This window comes from Lepidochelys olivacea, assembly GCF_965140295.1.
Source record: "Lepidochelys olivacea isolate rLepOli2 genome assembly, chromosome: 3".
Taxonomy (NCBI): domain Eukaryota; kingdom Metazoa; phylum Chordata; order Testudines; family Cheloniidae; genus Lepidochelys; species Lepidochelys olivacea.
In genome coordinates, this window is record NC_140413.1 from 24309518 (window position 1) to 24336309 (window position 26792).

General features: G+C 40.2%; 2 protein-coding genes across 3 annotated transcripts in view; one reads left to right on the forward strand and one right to left on the reverse strand.

Moving 5' to 3' along the window:
- Nucleotides 1–7370, reverse strand: part of GEN1 (GEN1 Holliday junction 5' flap endonuclease) — a 34042-nt gene extending 26672 nt beyond the window's left edge. The window contains exons 1-2 of the mRNA XM_084622357.1: nt 7261–7370; nt 451–657 (exon numbers count right to left, since the gene is read on the reverse strand). Of these exons, the coding sequence (XP_084478483.1) occupies nt 451–611 (161 nt within the window). The 5' untranslated portion in view covers nt 612–657; nt 7261–7370. The remainder of the gene's footprint in view (nt 1–450; nt 658–7260) is intronic.
- Nucleotides 7371–7510: 140 nt separating this feature from the next.
- SMC6 (structural maintenance of chromosomes 6) overlaps nt 7511–26792 on the forward strand; it is an 84383-nt gene continuing 65101 nt past the window's right edge. Inside the window, exons 1-12 of one of the 2 annotated variants that reach the window (XM_084622356.1) lie at nt 7511–7623; nt 11852–12000; nt 13887–14004; nt 15363–15468; nt 16451–16587; nt 17375–17436; nt 19069–19149; nt 19728–19829; nt 20083–20202; nt 20314–20412; nt 23580–23726; nt 24782–24870. In XM_084622356.1, coding sequence (XP_084478482.1) covers nt 11857–12000; nt 13887–14004; nt 15363–15468; nt 16451–16587; nt 17375–17436; nt 19069–19149; nt 19728–19829; nt 20083–20202; nt 20314–20412; nt 23580–23726; nt 24782–24870 — 1205 coding nt within the window. In that variant the 5' untranslated portion in view covers nt 7511–7623; nt 11852–11856. Of the gene's footprint in view, nt 7624–10669; nt 10688–11851; nt 12001–13886; nt 14005–15362; nt 15469–16450; nt 16588–17374; nt 17437–19068; nt 19150–19727; nt 19830–20082; nt 20203–20313; nt 20413–23579; nt 23727–24781; nt 24871–26792 lie in introns of those variants that run through there. The other variant, XM_084622355.1, reaches the window with a different exon arrangement.

Sequence of the window (26792 nt, forward strand, 5' to 3'; positions counted from 1 at the left end):
AAATAATTTCACTGAAAAATTTAGTTACAAATTAAGCCTGATGACAACTGGTGTGTATACACTAAATGGAAATTTCATGTTGGTCAAAACTTCATAATGAAACCTACACAGTTTCAAACCAAGGAAAAAAAACAACAAAAGAAACACCTTAAGGACAATTGGATTATAGCCCTACCCCAATGCTTCTCCATCCACCCAAAAAGATTCTATAGCTGCCATTTGGAAAACATACACAAAAATATCAGAAAAGATTTCATACCATTTTGTATTGCAAGTCTTTGTACAGGTACATAACTATATGGTAATATGGACTACCATGGATTTTGGAAGTACCTTGGCATAATTCTGGAAGCACAGCACCAAACGAGCAAACTATATCATACAGATTCAAATACTTACCGGTTACAGTTACCCACCCAAAAAAAGGGGGGGAAAAAAAAGATACTGTACCTAAGATGAGGCTTGGTGACTACTCCAATCATCTTTTTAACAGTCTGTGCCTCACACACCCACAGACTTAAATCAACAGCAAGGGTTTTTCCCCTGAGACTTCTCAGATGAACATGTTCTTTCACAGGCTCCAGGATCTGCCATAGATTAGTCACTCCCATTGTCCTGAATTCCTTCGTGCCAAAGTGAGGGCATCAGTTGTAAAGACTGATCAAAACAAAAGTTTACAGCTCATAATATGGAATGTGGTAATTTTTTTTTGGGGGGGGAGGGCAGAAGTAAGTGCTCTAAGTACTTCTAAAAATAACTGTTAATGACTAAGTCAGTGGTTCCCAAACTTGTTCCGCCGCTTGTGGTGGGCCGGCCGGTTTGTTTACCTGCCGCGTTCACAGGTTTGGCTGATCGCTGGCTGCGGTTCACTGCTCCAGGCCAATGGAAGCTGCTGGAAGCGGCGCGGGCTGAGGGACATACTGGCCATCGCTTCCAGCAGCTCCCATTGGCCTGGAGCAGTGAATCGCAGCCACTGGGAGCCGCAATCGGCCAAACCTGCGGACATGGCAGGTCAACAAACTGGCCCGGCCTGTCAGGGGCTTTCCCTGCACAAGCAGCTGAACAAGTTTGGGAACCACTGGACTAAGTGAATGACACAATCAAGCCATCCAAATATTTAGAGATTTCAGTTTATAAACCCCTTGTTTAATGGATGAGCTCCTTGTAGGACAACTTTTATTATAAACAGGCTACAGTGCTGTCTGAACAGAATGATAAAGATGTCCAGTTTAAGAAATCATTTTCATCTACATCTGAAGTACCTCTTTCTCACTTTACATGATAACTGAACATCTACTGCCCCAATCATTTCTCACAGAAAATCTGGATTTCTATGGATAAACATATTTCTGTTCGACTACAAGAAAAGAGCACAGATACATGCCATTGTGTCTTTCTATTCCAAAACTGAGGGTGAGACTGTTTGAAATTCATGCTCCTTTATTTCTTCTTGAAGTTCCCACTTCCGTCGAACATCTGGGAATTACTTTTATGGAAATAATGCTTTTTGTCCACAACCAGAAAGACACTGGAACAGATCCTCAGGTGGTGGAAGTGATCACAGCTCCACACTGGAGCTATGATCATTTATACAAGCTGAGGATCTACCCCAGTATATTAAATGGGATACATTCCTTTTAACTCTCTCTGCTTATGACTCTAAATTCTTCCTTTCCTGAATCCCTCCCCCATTCCTTCCTGTAATCTGATTTCCTTTTATTTCTGTTTTCTCGTCCTCTTTCCCATCCCCTTCAGCCTTAACTGACCCTCCTTTCCAGTGCTCTTCTCACTTTCACCCCCTGCCACTCTTAAAATATCAACCTTTTACCTCTACCCTGCTTCTTTGCGAGTGTCCATTTCTTCACCGCAACACCAATCCATTCCTCTTGGAAGGAGAAGAAATACATTTTCCTTATGCTTATTTCTCTACATTTCAATATGAAATAGACTTAAATAGAAATTGGATTTTTTTTTAAATCACTGTTGTTAATGGTTTATGAATGTGTCTATTTTACTTTTGAAATAAAGAAAATCTCTCATAGAAATGACACAGCAATCAGGTTACATTGTCACATTAAGAAAAAAAGATTGTTTGTGCTTAAAGAGTTTTGCACTACTTTCGAGAGCAAATCATGACCCTGTAGGTCAAAATTGTATCAAATAGGAAGACAACTGCAGAGAAGTTTGGATACAGATGAGGAATGCTGCCATCTAGCAGCCTCTTGAGCATGTGGCTTTCACAGAAAAGGGGTATCAGAGAAACAGTGTTAATGCAACACTAACAAAGAAGTATGAAGCCCTATATACCTGGGATTCAGCTAATTGATCAGTTATTTCTCTTGCTCTCATTGCAGGAATTACAAGTTGTTCTAATTGAAGGACTTCTCACTACTGATTTTCAGGGGTTACATTCTCCCAGTAGATGGTCCATGCCTCTGGAATTTGCAGGACCTAAATCTGTATTAATTCGCTCAAATAAGTGGACTGATTTTCAGAAGTGCAGAGCACATACAGTTTCCTTTCCTTTCTAGGGAAACCACTCACTCTGGGTAGTTAAGCCTTTGTTCCCTGGCCCCAATCAGGTCACTTAATTACGCTCCTACCTTTAAGAAGCCAAGCTTGGAAATGTTACCTTGTTTGACCTTTGAAAGATTTCTGCTTTAGTTTATTACTGGATATTGATACTTTTGCTGTTGAGCAAAGGGCTTCTCTGCTGGCTTTTGAAGCCCAAAGGCTGCTTTTTCTTTTCATAAACATAATGGTAAGGTGACCAGTTGCTTTGCAGTGGGAGCCAATATAATTTTTCAAACAGATAAATTTAACAAGAGAAAAAGCACATGCCTGCTAAATTGTAGTACTGCGTCTGGCAAGAAAACTATCCCCCTTAGCAACAATGTAGGCTTCCTTTCTCTAAGGACTTAAGAACTTCAGCTTCTAAATGCTGGGAAATCCCAGAAGTTAATTAATTGGCTAGTAAAGAGCTGATGACTTATATTAAGCATTTTTGTGCCCGATGGGCATTTGGAAAGTATCTAGTAATACAAGTCAAATACATTGGCATAGCTATGCTTCTGAAGTTTTATGTACCAGAACAGGCATTGTAAGAAATTAAGTGGCCCTGAGTGCAAATCTGTAAAAAAAATAAAAATGTGTGTTGGGCTACCTCTTGCACTGTAAGAAATCTGATGTTGTGAACAGCACAGGCAAGAGAACAGAAACAGGAAACTGAGATTTTTCCCACTCTAGTTGCTGTGTTTCTGCTGACACCTGGGGCTGGCCTGTACCAGCCAACTGGGGCTGCAGAGCTGTTCCACTACTGTGTAGACTTCAGGGCTTGGCCTGGAACCCAAGCTCTGGAACCCTCCCACCTTGCAAGGTCCTAGCACCAAGACTCCAGCCCAAGCCCAGAAGTCTACACAGCAATGAAAGAATCCTGCAGTCCAAGATTGAGTGGTTGGTACGGGGCAGTTGTGGGTGTCTAGTTGCTGTGTAGACATGACCGCAGAGACACTCATTTGCTAAGTAGTAGCGTCAACAGTATATACTTACTCAGATAAAAGATGCTTTAAAACTACACAGAAGTATTCTTTTTTGCCACCATAATATTTTAATATTTCCAATAGTTACCTTTAAAAAATAGAAAGCCTTGAACAGAGCACTCTGCAGGGGGAAAATTAACCTTCTTACCACCTAACTGGGACTTCCAGCTTTTTGGGAGGTGAACGAGACAACACTTAGCAAAAAGCCCTTTTGATGTTACCATTTGTTGCCTATAAATCAGTCTACGTTTCTTATATAGCTTCCTATAACCTTTGTGTTAATTGGTTTATTAGTACTATGATGACATAGCACATCAGTATTAATGCAAAGGGAGGATAAATGCATCAAAAAGTATTTCTAATTCCATACACATGCAGAAGTAGCTATATAGACAAAAGTGTGGCTAAGGCAACTTACAAAATGAAAAATAAAACAAGACAATGTTTCTCAACATCATAGTAAAATATTAATTTATAACTAGGGATGTGATTTTTCCTTTCCATGATTCAAAGTATATTAGTTGCTGAAGTAGCTAGACGTGCCATAATAAATTTTGGAGGTTCTTTTATTTTTGTCATTTAAATGATTTAGGTGCTAACCATCTTGCAGAAAACTGTACTGTCTTGAATGGGGCTCTTTGCAAAAGACCCATCTAAACAGATTTTATTTCAGGGGCCTCAGTTATACCAAATCTCCCATCCCACCTTCTATACCTTAGAGAAGGTTACATCTTCACAGCAGGACCTTATTTTTCCTGTAAGTCTGTAAATCACCCTAAAACACTGTTGATGTTATAATAAAAACAACAAAATTTAGGGAGTTGGTCTGGCTTCCACAAAAGTGAATTGCAATACAGTCACTGACATCAGGTCCAGGATCTAGACTTGTAAACCAGCCTTTAAAAGTTTAGAGCCAGTAAGTCTTACAAACAATGAACATTTTACATGATTACAATTAACTCAACAAAAACAAAGGGAGTACTTAAAATGAGTAAACAAATTTAAAGCTGATGACAATTAATGGTTTGCTTTAAACAGGTCATCTGACTATGCAAATTTATCCAAGAAATCTTGGCCAATGCCCCTCAATTCTGCCCTACAGTTCCCCTGCCCTTCCCATACTGAGATCTCCCCACACGGGAGAGTTCTGCAATTACTTGTTTTGAACTACAATCCTCACCGGTATTCCAAGTCCTGAGATATCACCACACAGCTTTGCCAACACACCTAAGCTCCCAAAGTGCATCACCCACTGCTATTTCATTTGTGGGATATCCCCTTGTTTTCAGTAGGACAAAAGAGTGAAAAAGTTTTATGAAATGAAACGCAAAACACATTCGGTGCAATTTAGTCTTACTCTTCAAATATAAAAAGACATGTTGCACAAGATTAAACACTTGCAATTCTTTCTTTCTGTAAGTAAAACACAAGAATAAAACTATTAAGTCCCCATGCTACTAGCTGCTTAGGCTGCATACAATGCTGCATCTGCCCTTAAAATACCAATACTTTTACCAATCCATGTGTATTCTCAGCATTAGTGGATTTTGGAGGGGGAAAGGGAAGAGAAACACTAAAATCCTGAACCCATTGGGGCATAGGCACTGAGTTTTTCTTTTCCCCCAGGGTGCTCCACCCCCACTCTGCTCTGAGGGCAACCCCCACTTCACCCCATTCCCTCAGGCCCCACCTTAACTCCGCTTCTTCCTGCCCCTGCTCTGCTCCCTCCCCAAGGCCCTCACCTGCTCACTGCCCTCCCCCAGCTTACAATCAGCTGTTTCAGGGTGCCACCAAACAGCTGGGGCTGGTGGTGCTGAGCACCCACTATTTTTTTTCTGTGGGTGCTCCAGCCCCAGAGCACCCATGGAGTCAGCACCTATGATTGTGGGTACTGGGACGGCCCACCCAGAACTAAAGGTCTATCCACTCACCCAGGCCATAACTGAAGTCTTGGGGCAACAAATGAACAAACAAGAATGGAGGGAGAGTCAAAAGTTAAAAAGCAGGGAACTAGAACAGGAAATAGACGAGAGAACACTCAACAGTGCACACTGCTCCTCAAAGGTGTCTAGGGAGCCAGTGGACACTGCCCAAGGAACTTTGCTTGGAGGTGTGAGACAAGGGACCAGAAATAAGCCCCACAGTCACAGAGATGCCAGTGCCAGGAGGCTGACAACGAGGTCTTGTGACTTTCTGAGGACATGGATGGGGTGTGTGTAAATGAGGTGTGGGGAGAAGTGCAGCCAGAACCTCAGTAGGAGGTTCATCAGATGGCAGCCCCTCAAGACCATTGGAGTAGAGTGTCCCAAACTTCTCAGGGTCTTGCCCCCCGTTACTGCTGTCTGTCCTCCACAGGAGGTTGTGGCTCCAGGGGCAGGGGGACATGGACGAGATAAGGGGCCCAAGGCTGGGGCTGCAGCTGGACCATGGTGGGGGCCAGCAGCTGGGTGCAGAGCCGTGGCCAGGGCTGAGAGCAAAGCTGGGTGGTGCTCCTGCACAACCCCCTCCCCCCTCTGCGTGGGGGCTGGTCTGGGCCCTGCTGTGTCCCCCCAAATGTTCCTCTGCACACCCTAAGGGGGTGCACCCCACAGTTTGGGGACCTCTTCTCTATGCAAATGTGCAGCACAGTCTCCCTCTTGCTGCAGAAAGGACAGGTGTTAGGGAATTCTGCGAACTGCATCAGATACATATGCCTGTGCTTCTGGCTCCCTGGAGGAACTGTCAACTAATATCCCTGGTGGGCCACCACTAAACTGCTGGTTTCAGTGTAATAGCCGTGTTAGTCTGTATTCGCAAAAAGAAAAGGAGTACTTGTGGCACCTTAGAGACTAACCAATTTATTTGAGCATAAGCTTTCGTGAGCTACAGCTCACTTCATCGGATGCATCGGATGAGCTGTAGCTCACGAAAGCTTATGCTCAAATAAATTGGTTAGTCTCTAAGGTGCCACAAGTACTCCTTTTCTTTTCACTAAACCGCTGCAGCTCACTCCTGATACTAGGTTCTTGGGGGACTATAGGCTACACTGCATCCAGGGCTCCTGCACTGTTTCTGGGGAGCCAGGGCAAGGCCAGGATTGGAGTTCAGGTCCCCACAGTGGGAAGCAGGTAACAGTCTTGATGGGGTCCGACTATAAACACACATCCCCAGGATGCTAAGCAGGAGCAACTGGGATGTAACACAGGGTTGGATATTTTAGGGAGACCAAGATGTGACCTGTGTGTCAGGAGAGTGAGTGTGGGCGGGGATCCGAGCCGGGGGGCGGGGGGAAGGAGAAGGGGAGAACTAGTGTGGGATGGGACGCAGAGAGGAGGAAACAGCCCAGGCAGGGAGGGGACTGGGAACCGAACGCGGTTGTGTTTGTGTGTGTGGGGGGGTTGTGACAGGAGGGAACAGCCCAGGCGGGGTGGGGGCTGGGCACCGAACGCGGGTGTGGTGGGGGAGGGGGGTGAGAGGAGGGAACAGCCCAGGCGGGGTGGGGGCTGGGCACCGAACGCGGGTGTGGTGGGGGAGGGGGCTGAGAGGAGGGAACAGCCCAGGCGAGGTGGGGGCTGGGCACCGAACGCGGGTGTGGTGGGGGAGGGGGCTGAGAGGAGGGAACAGCCCAGGCGAGGTGGGGGCTGGGCACCGAACGCGGGTGTGGTGGGGAGGAGGGTGAGAGGAGGGAACAGCCCAGGCGGGGTGGGGGCTGGGAAACGAACCAGTCTCCAGGGGGTCCCACCTGTGCGGCCGGCAGCGCCACGACGTCGCACTCTACAGACTGTATCACTCAGTCCCGGCCTCAGCGTCGGATTCGTATTTGGCGGGGGACCCTCCCACCTTCCCTCCCGGAAGCGGCTCCACCTCCGCGAGGTGGTGGGGCGCGGAAGTACTCGGGCCGCGCGTGCGCACTCAGGCGCGGGGACCGGGCTCGCCCGCTTTCCCTTTCCGGCCGGTGGTCGCAGGCTTGCAGCCTAGCTGGGGGTGAGGGCGGGGCAGGGCAGCGCGGGGTCGAACGCTGGGACTCGGAGCGGGTTTCAAATCTAAACGGATCCTAACGCTACCCGCTGTTCCTTCTCCGCAGCCCCGCCCTCCTGCCCGCGAGGTAAGCGGGGCGCCTGGGGAGCCGCTCCTCCTCGCGATGAGCGCGGGGCTCGGCGGCACAGCCGCTGGCGCAGGCAAATCGCCCTACCCTCATGGAAGGGGGGGTCGCCTGAGCCCCCGCCCCCGCTCGCCGGGCCGGTGGAGCTGCTGGGCAGCGCGTTGGGATGGCGTCCTTGGTGGCCAGGCTGCCAAGTCCCTGGGTGGCCGTGGGAAACCTGTGGTCACACTAACGTGGCTCTTCCCAGTGTATCAAAAAGTGTTGCGTTGTATTGTACCCCCAGGTGCCACTAGGCTAGATCCTGGTTTTCCTGAGCGCTGGGGGCCAGGGAGCCCATTGTGCTCGGCGCTGCCCAGACACAGAACACGACAGCCCCTGCCCAGAGGCGTTTACTAGGCAAAACCGACAGACTCGTCGCTTCCAAGGCCAGAAGTGACCCCTGTGATCATAACCCGGGACTGCCTAGAACTAATACCGGTATTCGTTAGAGTCTACCTTTAGAAAAAATCTAATCTTGATTTCAGACCTGTCAGTGATAGAGACTCCACCATGACACTGGTAAATTGTTCAGTGGTTAATTATGCTCACTGTTAAACATTTATGCTTTATTTCCATCTTAAATGTATCTGGCTTCAATTTCCACCCATTGGATTGTGTCCTATCTTTCTGTGGTAGACTGAAGAGCCCATTGTATATTTTTTCCCTATGTAGATACTCCTTAAATTCTGTTTTGTTAAGCTAAAGACAACGGAGTATGTGTAAACAGTGAGACAGTACTGGCCAGCATGATAAACTGTAGTCTCTGTACATTAGATCAGGCCAATGGAAGTGGTCTGCAAAATCTGGAAACCATTCTGTAATTGGACAAAATATGGTACTTTGCAACAGAGGGATCTGTTAGCCTGGTCTTCAGATCTCTGTAGTATATTTTTGTGTGGGACAGTTTCAGGGACCAGGCAACCAGGATTATTTGGGGGAGGTTTAGATTGGATATTAGGAAAAACTTTTTCACTAAGAGGGTGGTGAAATACTGGAATGCGTTACCTAGGGAGGTGGTAGAATCTCCTTCCTTAGAGGTTTTTAAGGTCAGGCTTGACAAAGCCCTGGCTGGGATGATTTAACTGGGAATTGGTCCTGCTTTGAGCAGGGGGTTGGACTAGATGACCTTCTGGGGTCCCTTCCAACCCTGATATTCTATGATTCTATGATTCTATTCACATGTTTGTTTGTTGAAGTGCTCTCAATGTGTTAGGTGCTTTCCAAATTGTCAATCCTAAAACTGTCACATATTGCCTATTACACAAGGTTAGAAGGAATGGGAAACTCTTCTAGTTGGAGCCAGAGTGTGGTTGAGAAGTGATGTGGGTTTATTTTTAGCATTAGGACAAAGAGTGGTTATTTCTTTCTGGTGCTCCATTTATAACTTTCCTTTAGGGTGAATTATTTCTAAAATCACTAGAAAAGGATGGAATAAGGGAGAAGCAACTGAAATCTTAGAGTTGCTGATGAAGGCGAATAGTCTATTGTTATACTTGGTGAAAGACCACTACAGAAAAATATGGGAGGGGAGGGGAAGAAATATACTGTAGCAAGACAGCTATTGAATGTTCTGAGCCACGGAACAAATAATTCTGGTAGGAAAAGAGTGACTAGAGAGAATTTCCACTCTTTCCTCTGCCTCCCCAAGGAAAACCCACCCTAAATTGCTGTTCATCAATTATAGTGGCTGAAGTGAAGAGTGTGATGATCATTCAGTCCATGTTGTTACAGTTTCATTTGGGATGTAAAGTATTCTACTATCTGAAGGAAAGATATAGTTTCTTTTTTAATATTTCCATATCTGCAGGAAAAATTTGGTCATGACGCTGGTTGTTGTCCACTGATTAATCAATCAGAACTAATATCCAGAATAGATGAGGCCTTAGTAATGAAAATTAACCAATTTAGCTGTATTTTTTTTGTTTGTTTCCATTAATGTTAATCTTAAAAGTTTACTCACTGTTTATAATTTCCATAGGAAAACATCATAATTAAATTGTGACACTTGTTTATTTGTCTTTTAGACACAGTGAGAGATTTTCAAAGGTGTCTAAAGGAATTCTTCAGCTCAGTTCCCATAAAAATTAATGGTAACTTTGAAAATCTCAGTCCTAATCTTTACTTGATTACAGCATGCTAGAATTATTATTACCCCAGCAGCTCCCCGCAGGGGGATGCCCACAGCCACCAGCCCCCTCAGGGGCAGGGGACACTTGGAGCTCCAAACCGCAGGTGGAGGGGGACCCTGGAGCTATGAGCCTCCATGAGTGGTAGGGGCCCCCAGAGCTCCCAGCCATCCCCACCCTGCAGCTGCCCAGCGGCTTCCCATTTTGTAATGGATATTTTTCTTTATTGCCTGTGACCTGTCTGGGACTTTTACTGAAAATATCCATGACAAAATCTTGGCTTTAATTATTATTCGTGCAGTGTATTACCACAACACCAGTTTAACCATAAATTCCTTTATATGCTCTAAACATGATTAAAAAGTCAAAATAATAAGTAATTTACTATGTCCAAACAGTAATATAAAACGTTTATAAACATTTGATGAAGATACTTACAAATGGGCTAAACCTAGGAATGCTTAGATCATCTTGGTCAGGCAGGTATTAGCAATGAACCCTTACTTTTTAATGCCCTTTAATGAACAAATGATGTCATTGCCAATTATCTACTTCACCTAAAAACAATTGAGACAATTCATCTTTATTTCCAGTCTTAATTCAGATAAGATTTACAATCTCCTGTCTTCCCAAGGCCTTTTCTCCCTATCTCTTCGCTCCTTGCTGAACAACAGTTTTTCCCTTGCATGTGGGTTAACCTCAGCCCTAATTTTTGAAATAACACTGGTTTGTTTTTCTTTACAACACGTATTTCTTTAACCAAACTTAAGTTAACTCTAATTCTTTAATATTATATTCTACACAACATCTAAAACCTGTGTTGGGTTCATTTCAGAAACATATGAAAGGGGGACTTTGTCTCGGCAATGACAAAGTAAGCCCAGCTTTCTTACTGACAGCAGGTGAGGTGATTTTACCCTGTTCTATCTTTATCTGTTTGTCTTTTCTCTCTTCAATCAAACAGGAAGTAGGATGGAACAGATGTAACCCTGGTGTAAGGCCTCCTTGATACTGTTTTATTTTTCCTTAGGCTATGAGTGACTGGCTTTCAGCATAGGCTCTGCGCTGTCTGTAAACTTGTCAAGTGACAAGTGTCTTCATGGTCTAATGACAGAGCCACTTGTGTGCACTTGGGATTTATCTTTCTTGAGCCTCACCTGCTGAGTAACTTCACTTGCTCTGTTAACTTTGGATATGTTAAATTCTTTAAGACTGGTAATTCTTTATTTTTTTTAAAATCTGAAACCAGTCCTCGTCTGCCAGCTAGTGCTTTATCTTGTAGAGGTGAGTACTGAGTTCTTAACACCTGTTGACTTCAGTGTTCAGGGCTTCTAAGCACCTTGCACAGGGTGTTTAGCAACTTGTAGAATTGTGCCCTTGCTGTATGTTCATGAAAGATATTTTTCAAGTAAATCGTGTGTCACACGAAGTTGAGATCCTGAGTAGAAGAACTTAACCAGTTAGAAATCTTTTAACATTGGAGTAGTGTTTTGAAACTGTTGACATTTCTGGATCCTGCAAGGACTTCTGCACAGGCTTAGTTTTACTTACTGGGCAGACCCACTGAAGTTAGTGGGAATGCTTAGATACATAAAATTAAAATGTGAATGAGTGTTTGCATGATTGAAACTTTATTGTTCCTTTTTGATGCAGAAGTGTGCTTCCCTCCCATGCTTCCTGTAGTGCTAACCATACTTTGGTACTCTAGAAATAAATAAATTCCAGTACAATGTGTACTTTGTTAGTGTCATAACTAAACCTCTAAGTTGAATAGGAGCTATCCATTTATAGTCCAATTGTCGTCATTACCATAATTGTACCAGCACTGATGCCTTTCTGTTGGGTTTGCTCAGCTTTAGGTTTTCAAAATTTTTTCTTTTTGTCTGACTTAATTTTCACTTTGTTTTACTGGGACTTGTCAATATTGCTTCAAAAGTGGGCAGATTCTGTCAGTTTGCTCTTTGTGATCATTCATATTTTTACGTCGATATAGACCTGTGTGTTACAATCTGAGATATTTTTCGTTTAGCTAACTGGAACTTACGATTTACCCTACTTTTTTTCAGTACTTATGGGTAAGAGAAAAGAGGAAAGCTTTTCAAAACCTGGATTCCACAAAAGGCCAAGACAGGAATACACAGATGAATCTAATGATGAGCTTGATGAAGAAGAATGTTCACAGTTTCAGTCTAACAGTAATTCCAGTTCGCAGTCGGTAAGATGTGTGTCCTGTTAGAAATGGTAGTGTTAAAAAAGAGGAAATAAGCAAACTGGTATAAATATACTACTGTTTGACTCAGGTTGATTGTAAAGCAGGAGGGTCTTGCATGTAGGCTGCAGAGGGAACAATATGAAAATAAAGCTACCAGTGATGTTTCTATCTTGTCGTCTTCAGTTGTCCTCTGCTACATTTGAGGAAACATCTTTCCTCTGGAATAATTTTTTAGGGTGCTATCAACCATAATGATCTCTTCCTCAGATTCATACGCACGTGTTACACAATTTCTTGAAGCATTCTGTTTTGATCCTTTTATAAATTTTACAGCCTGTTACAGTCCCCAGTTGTCCTTTGGAATAGACAGTAAAGATTACTTTTTTTAAATGCAACTTTAATAATTTGTGCAATACATACTCATGGCAACTAAGCATTGTTTAAAATTAAAATCATAAGTTGCATTGGCAACCACCGTCAGTTGCATTACTTCTGAGGGCAAAAAACATAGGCAACCAAGTTAAGGAAACAAAATGTTTGGTTAGTCATCCAAAAACGAACCAAATATGTTGTGCAAGTTGATTTTATGTTGCACAGAAATGGGGGGTGGGTGGGAAGTATTTAAAAGATAAATGAGTGACTTGAAAGGAGCAGTTGGAGCCACTGTAGCTTGTTAAACATATTCCAAATACTTTGTGACACCATCAAAATAGAATCATATTTTTGAAATATTTTTTTTGTGTAAAGTGGTAATTTAAAATAAAATGAGGATGAATGTCATCGTTATTGCTCTCTAGAGTAGATGAGTCATAATGAGATAAATATTTTAAGAAAAAATGCTTTAAGAAGAAATGCTCTTCAAATGCAGTGTTGTGTTGTCTGATGTGAGAACTCAAGTTACAGGTGGCCTTTATATATGCTTAAAACCGTTGTTTCTAGGAAACAAAGTACAGAGAAATGTATTCCAAAAGCTTTAACTTTACCCTAAAAACTTTCTAACAAAATATATTTCAACATTTTGCCACTGGATTATCCCTTCTGCTTCTAAATTCAGCTCCTTCTTCCCAACTTTGAAAGTTGTTTAAAAAGAGTAAAGATTATTGTAAAAAAAACAAAAAAAATCTATATGGTGTATGAAGAAAATTATACCACATGGAAGCTAAATAATAAAAGCATGCTGTGTAAGATGTTCATGACTCGGTAACTTTAAGGGGAAAAACTAAGACTATATATACACGGCATACCTCTTGTGTACCTATACCCCACAGTGAAAGGCAGGCTGCATCCACACTGCTGTGTGTAGCTACATGTGTCCCCAGAAGCAGGGAGCTGCTGGAGCCTTTCCCTACTGCCTCCCTGCTGCAGGGGAAGACTCCAACAGCAGGACACTACACTGCTAAATATGGCAGCGTACATAGGGAGGCACTGTGTGGGCAAGTAGAGAGCCCTGTACGGTACATACTCAGGTACATACCTGCAGGGTTCAGGAAGTGTCTTTATTAACCTACGCAGTGACTCATCATCTACACTGCTATTTATACCCATGCTGGAGGGGTGTCTGTGGTGCATATACTCTAATGCTATGGAAAGGAGTATGCCGTGTAGATGTACCCTAAAACTATCTTTGATAAATGAAGGATTTTGATAACTATTTGCATTTAATGCTACCTTATGACTGAATTACACCACCAACTATACATTTTCATATTGTTGTGTAATTTGTATGCATCATCACCTAAAGCCCTTCCATCTGTTGTCCTGTTTTGGCTACAAAAGTATATGACTTTTGTTACCACTGCCATTTTATCACTAAGCTCTCATTTTAATTTCTCATTTTACATGACTCAGTTTTGTGTTTGATTTATGTCATTTTCATGATATTTCTGTAGACTTCAGGGGAAGTGGGGATAATTGAAAGCATCCAATTGAAGAACTTCATGTGCCATTCAATGTTGGGGCCCTTTCAGTTTGGATCCAATGTAAACTTTGTGGTTGGAAACAATGGAAGTAAGTATTAATTTTCTCATTTCTCTGTCAGGGGCATTTTTGGGGGACTTATCCAAAAACTAAGCCAAATATGTTCCTAAATATTTAGAGCCAAAGTTCATTAAAAAGTCTTCCTTTTAACTACAGAAAAGGAAAATCATTATATACAAACTTCTGCTTTTTCATTAATGTTTGTCTCAGTGCTAAACAAGATAGAGGTTTCTGTATGTTGTGATTTTAATTTATACAATACAACATAGTCCTTAGTCCTGCCATGAGTGCAGGGGGCTGGACTAGATGAGCTCTCAAGGTCCCTTTCAGTCCTACGATTCTGTGAGTCTATGGAAGTTCATTACAAAAATCTGTAAAGTATGCCCCAAAGCAAGTGTTGAGATATATATATATATATATATATATATATATATATAAATAAAATAAATATTCTTCAAGTGGAGAACAGAGTTGTGATAAGACAAGAAACCCAAAAGTCCAAAAGAAAAATACTACGCAACTGGTAGACTCACTACTTTCAGAATAGATCCAAAATGTACAGAAATTGAGAACTTTATCTGGTGCATGATTTGTCTTAATTCTTGTTCTCTGAAAATTATTTTGTGATTAGAGGTAAAAGGTCAGTATGAACTGAACTCTTGCACATTCAAGCTCTGGAAAATAACTCTTGTTAAACGCGTTGTTACCTTCAAGGGGCTAAAATGCATGACTTTTTGTTTAGTTTGGGTTTTTTTCAAGTCGGGTTTTTAGTAAGTTTATTCATAATTTAAAGGACGGGTGTTAGGTAAAACAAACCAATTTAAATTTTTCTTGTGCATTTCACCTGCTTGGACAAATCAATAAATAGAAAAATAACTAGTCACCTCAGCTTGCATTTCTAATCACTTTTGCTCTTTGTGTGTTCTGTCCTAGTGGAGCACTGCAATGTTTGGATTGCAGACACTGGAGAAACTTATTATTTTCATACTTAAAATGGTGATCTTTGAATTTTTTGTTCTGTAAAATCTTTTAGTATGGCTTTGAAAAAACAAAATGCACAAACACTACTATTACTTCTCAAATTTGGACGTGAACTACTTGACCTATACTTGTTTATGTTAGGAGACAAAATTAGGGATATTCTTTTCAACTCAGTTTGAATACATTGAACTAAGAAAGCTTTTTGTGGAATAAAAACTGGAAAAGTGGTAATATTTTGCCAACATTGGAATGGTTGGTGTATGCGCCTATCAGATCTTTTACAATAGATATTCTTAAAGTCTATTTTCAATTTTATTAGTCTGACTTAGATGTGTACAGGTTTGGCTAAAATTATATACACTGTAATTGAATTGTATAAATAGAAGATTGCTTGTTTGCTTTTTCAGGTGGGAAGAGTGCTGTATTAACTGCTCTTATTGTTGGGCTTGGGGGAAAAGCTACCACAACTAACAGAGGATCCTCCTTGAAAGTATTTGTGAAAGATGGAGAGAAGTAAGTGAAACAGTGTATTTATTTGTTTGAGGTGGGCTGTTAGTTTGATGTTTAAAGTTAGTTTGGTCCATTGAGTTACAAAGTCCTTAGTTTTCTTTTTTGCTTTATTGGGCCTTTTATAGGATGAGAAACATTTTTAAAAATACAGGAACGTGTGGTTTTAAAATAATAAAAATTAGTAGGTTGGACTTCGGTGTGATATCTGAAACGACTAAATTTTTTAAATTAATCTGAAATTTAGTCACAGTCTTTAAACTGCTATATAAATAGAAATTTCATTTCCTCTCAGTAGTCAATTCTAAGATAACTTAAATATTTTAAAGAATGCCCATAAGTACTGAACTTTCTTTAAACTCTTTACTTTGAGCAGCCTATTTATCCCCTTCTGCCGTGGAACCTTATTTTCGTCTGGAATGGGTTGTCTGATACCCAGAGCTGATTGTTAATGTTCCTCTCAGCCCCCAAAGTAGAAAGTTGACTTATGTACTAATTCAGTTATCTATTTGATTTATTACTTTTTCACTGAGTTGAGCAGAGACAAATGGAATGCCTTTTGCTCTAATATCAGAGCATCTAAAATTGTTGCAGCACAGCCAGTCTGCATCCTACCCTTTCAGATAGATTTAAACTTTCTGTTAACATGCTACTTAAAGCCTTTTTTAACGTTATGTTTTACATGGAACTATAGCTGAGTGCCCATAAAAGTAAAGGTCTAGTATCATGGTTAGATCCAGACACATAGCTCAGACAGCTCTGACCATGCATCTCAGTTTGGCCTATGGAACTTTCTGCTTTGGAGCTCAAACTCTCCTATGCAAACACAGTGCCATGGTAGTTCTCTGTGGATCTACAATTAGGATGAAACAGACCCAACTAACTTCGGTTGTGGCCTAAACAGGAATTGAAAATCTATTGGGGGAAAGTCTATTTCTTTATCTTGAATGATTCAAACTCAGATATTTTAAGTTAATGTTTATTTTAGTTCTGCAGATGTTTCAATAACGTTAAGAAACCGAGGTAAAGATGCATTTAAACCAGAAGTATATGGCAGTTCTATTATTGTGACTCAACACATTAGCATGGATGGAAGTCGAAGTTATAAACTGAAAAGCAAAACAGGTTTGGCAGTACTTCATTTTCAATTTTAAAGCATTTGAAAAAAATATTTTCATTACTGTCTTTCGTATGTTTGTGGAGGATTAGGTATTTCCTGTGAGCCAGTGAACATTCAAAAGGATATGACAGTGTTAGCTAGTTTTTCTATACTGGCTCTGAGAGAGAGAGATGCTTGAATAATAAAATGAATAAACAAAAAATGTAACTTCCATTATTTTAAAAAGTAAAGCTTAATATCTTTCTAGTAGCATATTTGCATTTCTGTATTCTGACTTTAACAGTACTGTGAAATTATTAGCCATGTTCTTACAATTAATTAAGAAATACTAAGTAGTATTTGTCACATTCTGACTAGTGACAGGTTGGTTCACCCCTTGTTGCCAAAGAATGGTTACTTGACAGGTTATTGCCAATCAACTTTTACACCTGGCTAGAGGCATCGACTTGTCCTTTGTCTTTGAGAAACTGGTTTAGCCAGTCCCCAGACTTGTCTCCTAAACATATTACAGTCATAATTGCAGTTTGTTAATAACTTTGCATAATGTTATGTTAATAACTAAATAATGTTGCTGCATACATTTTACGATCATATTATTGACCAGTGAGCTATTAGTTTTCAAGTGATACCTCACAATGTATATTTTGTACAGAGATTATTAGAATAGTGTGTAGAGTGTGAATGCAGTGGTGCATTCAGTCACAGTATATCAAGCTATACATTTTTTGTACTTATCTATGATTTTGGATATAAACTGATACGGGTTTTTTCATTTTTTTTTTATACTTTCAGGGACGTTAATTTCTTCTAAGAAAGAAGAACTTACTGCAATATTGGATCACTTTAATATACAGGTAATTGCTGAAATATTTGTTAGAGTTCTACGTTACTTGTAGAGGCAAACTGAACACTTTTGCTAAAGCATGCTGCATTTTGATGAACGAGGACACCAGTTCTTTCATACTAACACAGTGCTGCATCATTTACATTCAAAAGGTTATCTTTACAGGCAGTGGCTAGGAACTCAGGTTTGAAAAGGAAAAACAGAAAATTTACATTCTGCAGGATATGAATTTGCTATAGAGATTGGATAAACCAAATAAGCAAACCAGGTGTGACCTCATGTTTGGGATTCAGTCATGCTGTTCTGGGAATTCCCAGTTTATGTATTGATGCCTGTTGTTTCATCCATACAGTAGAACGTCAGAGTTACGAACACCAGAGGTGTGAACTGATCAGTCAACCACACACCTCATTTAGAACCTGAAGTACGCAATCAGGCAGTAACAGAGACCAAAACATAAGCAAATACAGTACAGTAGTGTGTTAAATGTAAACTACTAAAAAAAATGAAGGGAAAGCAGCATTTTTCTTCTGCATAGTAAAGTTTCAAAGCTGTATTAAGTCAATATTCAGTTGACAGGTTTCAGAGTAACAGCTGTGTTAGTCTGTATTAGCAAAAAGAAAAGGAGTACTTCTGGCACCTTAGAGACTAACAAATTTATTTAGTACTCCTTTTCTTTTTGCGAATATTCAGTTGTAAACTTTTGAAAGAACAACCATAACATTTTGTTCAGAGTTATGAACAATCTCCATTCCTGAGGAATTCGTAACTCTGAAGTTCTACTGTAATTGGTATATATAGTATCTTATCTTATGTTACTCAGTTTCTGCAGACGGTCTGTAGATCAACCTGTTCTAGCAGAGACCTATTTGGTTAGTTTTCTTCCTGTTAAGTGATTCGGTGAAGAAAAATATGTACTACTATTCAGAGCCCTATAAAATGTGTTACAGCAACACATATGCAGAGAAAATCTTTAATATGTTACAACTTAATGTAAATATTGTACTGCTTCTGTTGGAATTTCCATGCCAAGTATAATTTTTTGGGATGTGCTGAATGGTTTATGGAACTGAAGATGGATTCTTATCTTTATTTCACTCATATAGAATTGATTCCAGATCAATCGTGGAGAAAATCATGACACTCTATAGCTGTTCAGTGGTCTGTTTAACCATACCAAACCATACTTCCTCCATCCTCCTCCCCACATATATATTTTTACCTTCATTTCACGTCCTAGTAACCAGTGTTCACGTCGTAAACACTACTCCCACGGTGTACCTCTCTTTTGCCTTAGCGTGTGCCTTCTTGGAAGACTCAGCAGTCAGTTTAATGAACAAGAAGACTGGACTAATGTCTTTCCTTGAGGAAGTGAGCTGTAGCTCACGAAAGCTTATGCTCTAATAAATTGGTTAGTCTCTAAGGTGCCACAAGTCCTCCTTTTCTTTTTGCGAATACAGACTAACACGGCTGCTACTCTGAAACCTTTCCTTGAGATGTGGCTCGTCCAGGTCATGACTTAGTCAAGTTGATAGAGGAATGTAGGAAAAATGGAAACCTCATTTCCCATTTCTGTCTTGTGCTTTCATTAATATTAACTCAGTTTAAAATACTTATATTGTTTGTAAATGTGGTGTTACAGGTAGATAATCCTGTGTCTGTTTTAACCCAAGAGATGAGCAAGCACTTCTTACAGTCTAAAAATGAAGGTGACAAATACAAGGTAAGCTAATCAAGATCAATGGCATTTAAATAAAATATTATAAAATACAGTTCCTGTTCAGTCATTTTTAATTTTTAAAACTTCTGTGGGGTTGTTGCATGCAGTCCAATGAAAGCAGAGTTATATTCAGAAAAATATGATGTAAATGGGAATATATTTGTTTCAAATTTGTGTAAAGAATTTACCAACGGCATATGAAAAATAATTTTGAAAAAAAAAAAAGTTAATTGTCTGAATTTGACAGCCTTCAAAGCACATTGCAAAGCTTACTTTTACTCCCTGGCCTGTGAGGAGATGGCTATTGGTAGGTCAGGATAATGGTGGTGTGGGACTATGGGGAATTGTATAGGGAGGTTAAGTACATATTGTAGTTCCGTTATTTGTTACGTTATTGCTGGGTTATTTGATTTTATGTGCTTTGCAGTGTCTGGTGCATTGGCTTAATGTTTTATAAGACTGTTTAGGGTGCTCAGAGTATTGGATGGGTGCACGTTTTCTAACAGTTTTTAAAATCCACTTAATTCCCTTTACAGTTTTACCAAAGCTGAAGTTTCGATCTCTCTCTTCTTTGGTTTTAGTTCTTTATGAAAGCAACCCAGCTGGAGCAGATGAAAGCTGATTATTCATACATTATGGAAACTAAGTCAAGAACTCATGACCAGATAGAACAAGGAGTAGGGGTATGTAAAGGTTACTGTGGTTAATTACTACACACATAGACACTGAAATAATATAAGAAATACAGCTATTACCCATTATAAAATGCAGTTGCACCATAAATTAACTATCAACCTGTAATATAGTTTAGCTGGGTTGCTTAAATTCATTAATCTGAGTCATTTTAAACTTTTAAAAAATTATCCTCCTACAATTCCATATTACACCAACAATCCTTTATGCTCATTAACATTTGAATCTTTTTACTTTTTTTAGCTTCTTCAAGACCTTAGGCAGCACTATTTTGAGAAAGAGGAGCACTACAAAAGTATTGCGTTCGTGAGCGAAATGCAAACCAATCTAGAGGCTTTGAAACATAAAATGGCCTGGGCAGTGGTAACTTTCTTGTTAGAATATCTTTTTCTTCAACTGAAGTTCATTTAATTTATCTTCAAATTACCTTGACTGGTCTGATGTATATTTCAGTCTTTCTTTTAAACATTTCAGGTGAATGAAACTGAAAAAGAAATGAAACCAATCAAAGATAGTATTGATATTGAGGAAGGACGTACTGAAAAGTATGATCAGAAGTTAAACGAATGGCAGGTAGGGTTGTCTTAAACAACATGTTAATTCTGAATTTAGTCTGGAAGCATAATGTAGTAAAATCTCATAGTAAACAAAGCTGATAATCAATACCACTGAACTGCTTCTTTTTTGCTGATGGTGGCAAATCAACTTGAAGAACTCCTTCCGTTTATAGTCATTTGTAACATTCAAAGAGTTAATCAGGTTTCATATTCTTAGTATTAACTGATAACACAGTACTATTAGTCAAGGCCACAATTTAACTTTGTGAGGGCAGCGTATTTGACATGCATATGTTAAATTATAATTTTAAAAAGTTGATTTTTAAACATTTTCTTCAATATATATCTATATAATTGTTCTAGGTTTGTTGTGTTTGGTAACATTATGTTTGTGGGAGAAAGGGCTTTCGAATCCCACTCCTCTCGACGCATTTCTGATGACATTTGATCAAAATTTCCACCAACAGGATACTTCAAGTTGGAAGGTGGGTGGGTGAACAGCGAGTCTCTCTTGCCATGTTACAAAGGGTGGCATCATTGAAATTCTGATTCTGTAGATTTTTTACAAGTCAAAAGACTCCTTCCTTACTTTGCTGTCATTAACTTGCCCTTGGAATTGCTCCCAGACTATATGGCTTTTTTGTTCTAGTGAGGCAGTGAAATTAGTTCAATTAAATTTCAGAGTAACAGCCGTGTTAATCTGTATTCGCAAAAAGAAAAGGAGTACTTGTGGCACCTTAGAGACTAACCAATTTGAGCATAAGCTTTCGTGAGCTACAGCTCACTTCATCGGATGCATGTAGCTCATGAAAGCTTATGCTCAAATTGGTTAGTCTCTAAGGTGCCACAAGTACTCCTTTTTAATTAAGTTTATAATTCTCCACTGTTTAAGTAGATTATCAGAGCTATCTCCTCAGTTTCTTCCAGGTATAGCCTAAAGAGCCATATCTAAATAGCAGTCTTTATTTATGCACTGTTGATTAGCAGTCTGAACCTTCATGGTCAGATTAGTGCTCGTTCACCCCTCCAGTTCACTGGGGACCAACTCTAGGATGGGAAGATAGTTTGTTCTCTGTGCTTGCTGAGTCCTAGGTGTTTTGTTTCGTTGATTCACTCAATGACTATCTATGTGATGTGGAATCACTCACTGAGAACCAAACTGAGATGACCAATTTTGCATAGACTAGTGAGTAGAATTTGAATGATGGTTACTTTTAGTTCTTTTATATATAGGTTCTTATACAATGCTTCTCACAATAGTATTTGAATGCCTTTCAATAGTGTATTAAGCAACGTGACTAACATTTGTCATGTGTTATGTCAAGTCAGCACTGGCCATTTGAGAGCTGGAGACCGGTAGTGAAAGGCACAAGTATTCCGCAAAGAAATCATTCCCTGAGCCATATAGAGACTAAATTGACCTTTCATGGCACTGGAACTTTCAGATATGTTGAGAAGGACCTGGCGAATCAGATATTCGGGTGATATGCATAGAATTTGTTCAACACTGGATCTATAAAACATTACTGTTCTGTGTGTGTGGTTTTGAGTCCATTAAAATCCTTCAGTGTTTTTTTTTATTTTTCAAACTTAGCGAAGCACTTGTTCATGATTGAAAATTACATATGAGCCAAATATACATGTTTAAAATGAAGCTTATTTTAGTTGCTTTTTTCAGTTGGAGTATTTCAGCAGTCTTAAAAATAGGCCATTAGTGTAATCTCTTTTACATACTGTTATCACAGTAATAGTTTACTTTGTGCCGTTGTCAGCACTTTGTGTTTGATCAGTTTAATTGACTTTCCTCTGTAGGGGTCATCTGTGCCTACAATAAAAATTAAATAAATTGTAAAACCTCAAGAACAAAGAAAACAGAGATAGATAGACTTGAAAACTACTCTTAATAAGGCAACCACCACCTGGAGCGTCCTCTTGCTGTAGGCCACTGTGGCACAATCGGTGCACCCATCTCAGTTTCCCCTCTGTCTAGCCATGTAAAGAGAGCTCTCGCTGTCTAATTCAGACTCCCATCTCTGGGCATCATTTATTCATTCTTAGAATCCTCATAGTAAAACCGTTCTCCCAGTTCCCAGAGTAAAACAGAAAGAGACATGGATTTTCCATTCTTTCTAGAGATATCACTTCAAGGTCCACCCACCTGGTGAGTCTACGAGCAGTTCGTTTCTGCCCTTGTTCCAGAGCCCCACTCTCCAGGCCATCCATCTGAGAGAGTGACCAGTCTCATGATTCTTCTGCTCAAAACACAGTCCAACAACTCAGCCCTTTTCAATCTCTTGGCACTGGCTCTCTAGCTCAGGAAGGTCAGCAGGCTAGTCCCTTTCCTGACTGATCCTCAGGCAGCTCTCACCTGCACCTCTCCTTGCTCTTTCAGCTTGTTTTCTCAGGCATCTGTCCTCTGCATGTTTTCTTGATTTTTCCAGGCAGCTATCACATGCTTTTTCCTATCTTTCCTTTATATGGCCCAGGTGCCTTCTTTTAACGGCATTTTTTTTTTCTTTTGACATGAATACAGTTTTTTTTTTTTTTTAAGGACTGAGAGCAATCTCAATGACAGCAACAGACCTATTATTTTAATACTGAAAGCTTTCCTCTTAAACTTAGCTTGTAACTTAAACCACGTTAAATATAGAAGTATTTTAAACAGTGTCTTAAGGTACATTGTAAAACACGGCAAACCTTAAATATATCAATTATAAACTCGGTATGCTGGGAGGCAGCCAGTTAGTCACAGGTGCTCTGGAGCCTGCTCCTCCTTAAAGGAGTTTGTCACACTGTGACACTACTCGTGAGACTTTTTTTCAAAGTTTCTGGTTTATATTGTTAAAATGTGCAGAATCAAATATCCTTTTACTTTCCCAGAAGCCACACATTTGGTAACTCAAATGTAGTAAATTTTGCCAGACAACAAAACAAACTCTTTGCATTAAATTTTTCAACTCGAAGGATAACTACTGGGTAACTTTTTATATGCTTCTTAAACCATGGACTGACTAACTCATATCTTCTAATGTCCCTGTGGAATATAATTTTGGGGGAAAAAATCACTTCAAATAGCTGGCTTCATGTTTGTCTCAGAAAGATTTTCCTGGTTTAAAGAGTTGTGGAAATAAAATATTTTGTTTCATTACGTGAACTCATGTATTCTCTATATTTTGTTGTAAGGTCAAAGTAAATGAAGCAGAAGAAAAGTACAAGGCCATCCAAGATAAGTTAGAGAAGATAAGTGAAGAAGCACAAGCATTGCAGCCTCAGTGTGTTTCTTTGAAAGCTGATGTACAAGCAAAAAGAAAAGCATACAACGAGGCTGAGGTTGGTGGAAAAACACATTTTCTAATCCTATAATGCTAATGGTGGTGTTCTGAAACATATGCTGTAGTTCAAATTACTTTGTGGAAGTTCTATGGCCTGTGTACATAGGCGGTCAGACTTGACGACTGCATTGATCCCTTCTGTTCTTTATGAAAAAGGCCCCAGTCGTGCTCTGAGCTCTGCCCAGGTGGACTCCTGCATCTATGTGGAGGCCCACTGAAATCATAGTGACTTAAGGCAAATGCACTGTGAGAGAGTAAGGGAGTGAGGGAGCTGCCTGCAGGAGACTTGAAGCCTGGAGCAGGCTTGCTAAATGAGCTAACCAGATACACCTTGCATGGAGAGGGAACCGCAAACAGCTGGTTTCTAATAAGATAGCTGAAGCAGTTGTTTGAGGGAGGTGATTCTAGGATGTCCGCTCTGAGCAGGACAGTTGCAAGCCAAACCACAGGTTGGTGACCCCCTAAGAAGTCTGTGTTTTTTTTTTTTTTTTTTTTAAAGGGACTTAGAGGAAAGCACCCTTTTTCTCACCAGTCTCTGCAGCAAGAGCCGTGCCTTGGGGCAGATTTTTGGGACTCTGCATTTTACTTTTGAGTTATTTTCTAACGCACACCCCTGTAAGAGTGGTGAATGGATCAGCAAATGTGTGGAGTCTCTGTAAAAAGGCCTAGAAGAGGCAGAATAAAGGGCAGAGTAGAGGCACCCCTGCCACAAGAGGGTGCACAAGGCCAAACAGCTCATCCACGTGGAGGCTTCCACTTGAATGGAGCCAGTTGTGTGATCAGGACTATAGTGTGCACATCCTTTATAATGGTACTAAAGACTGGATGGCTATTGGGGGCACGTAAACATAATTAGAAAAGGAACTGATAAAATGATTAGCATGAAATTCAAGCTCTGAACTTCTGCTGCAGTATTGCAAAATGGTAAATCAAATAACATTAGTGTTTGTCTTCAGAAAAATAGTAGATGTGTTTAATTTATTCTTTGTGAAGACCAAGTAAACAAAATCCAATAAGAATGAATATATTCAATGTGTCTAATTTTCTTGGTAGGCACATTATAATCGTTCGAGAACAGAATTAAAACGACTAGAAAAAGATGATGACCAGCTATGGAAACGAATTGAAGAACTGAAAAATAGGTAAATGCCCCACAGCATTTGTAATACACATTTGTGGTATGCAGAGAATGAGCTCTTCAGAATTGGATGATCCAATATCTTTATTAAAAAAATCTCTAGCTTCCAGCAGAATTTAAGATTTTCACGACTCTATAATTTTGCTTAAAACGCAAAATATAAAAAGGTTGAAAATTCTGTCCTGGGACTGACGTACACACACAGCTGGCTTGTTTTTCTAATCCCTATTAATAGACACTTCAATTGAAAATAGTATGGTCTGTGAGAGAAGAAGTATAGTTCTGAGAAGTGTCGTCTTTAAATATACACTTTTGGTCCAATGTAACTTTTGACAGGTGAAGTTGGAAACAAAATAGAAAAATCTGGCTTTTTGACAGAGCAAGCCTTCCAGGTACGTTTCGCTATATGCAAGGCTGATTTAGCATTTTTACTATAAATTAATATCCGAGATTTCAGTGTCTCCATTACAAAAGCCTTTAGTGAACTGAAACTCGGAGTTCAAGTTGTTACTCTTTCCAGATGTTATATTTTTGAGTTTACTTCTCTTTAAAAAAAACCAAAAAACCGCTCATAATTTGAGTATTCATTTAAATATCTAGAACCAGATAACATGGCTTCAAACACAGTTTAATTTTAGAGGACACTGACTAAAGCAGCGTTTTTCAAATGCAGCCACTGTGGGCGCATGCGGCCACCAGGGGCTTTTCTTGTGGCCACAGCCTTCTGGGAGCTGATTTCGGGGGGGGGAGGGGCAAAGCAGCAGTCCGTCCTCTCCAGGGGCCACCAGCAGTGGTTGAGCCCTGCCCACCTCTGGGGAGACAAAAGCTGGAGGGAGCAGGCAGTCAGTGAGTTCCCCACATTGCTGGAAGTGTTAGGGTTGGGCTTCAGCCCTGGGGTGGTGGGCGTCAGGCATCAGTCACGGGACTTCAGGCTCTGTCCCCAGGGTGTAGGGCTTTGGGTTCCATTCCCAAGCTGTGCGGTGGTGGGCTTCGGCCCTGAGCTCACCCACCCCATCATCTCTGGCACCCTCTGTCTTCCCCCAGTATCCCTGTAGCTGCGTCTACAGCTACCTCCCTGTCCAGAGCTTAATTTGTTCATGGGCTTGCCGGGGTTGAGTAAGTCTGCTATGAAAAGTGCTATTAACAAACATACAAATACCACTTTTCACAGCAGACTTATAGCTAGCAAGTCTTAAAAAACAAAACAAAAGCAAAAGAAACAAAAATAAAAAAGACAAGAATGTTCAAAGCACCTTATTTGTGTTTCTATTTTGTGTAGGTCCAGTAAAGAATAGAGACAACTGTACATTATTTTTATTATTGGGTCTGCAAAAAACCAAACACCCCTATGTAGATAAATTACAATGATTTGGACATGTATATGTGCATATTTGTTTTTCCTAAAGTTAATTAAGTATTTTAGGAAAAGTTGTCAGTGTGGCCACAGCAAGGGTTGGTGGCCGCACTCTGAGGCCACCAAAATTTTGTTGAGAACCCTTGGACTAAAGCATGTATTTAAAGCTTTTACCAGGAGCAGAAGTCTTTTAATGTGTACTGCTTTAGTAGTGGTTGTATTCTTGCTGTTTTCTGTCTTGTTTTTAGTGTGATTGGCACCTACTATATTCATCTGTGAGTTTATTTGACACACATTTCTGGTGAAGGAGTGAATTTTTTGGCTGGGGGTGGGGAATTGAGGTTTGATTTAAAAAAAAGAAGAGTTACATGCCCATTTATTGCTCTTAACGGGACTAAATCCTTTGACAGAAGAATTTGAAGCTATACCATTCAGAAATCTGACCTAGATGCAGGAACACACACACATATATATACGCTAAGGCAAATGATAAACAGTTGGACAAGAGAAATATAAAACACTTAGACAAGGGCTCAAAAAACCCCAAACTTCCACTTTTGTTCATATTTAAC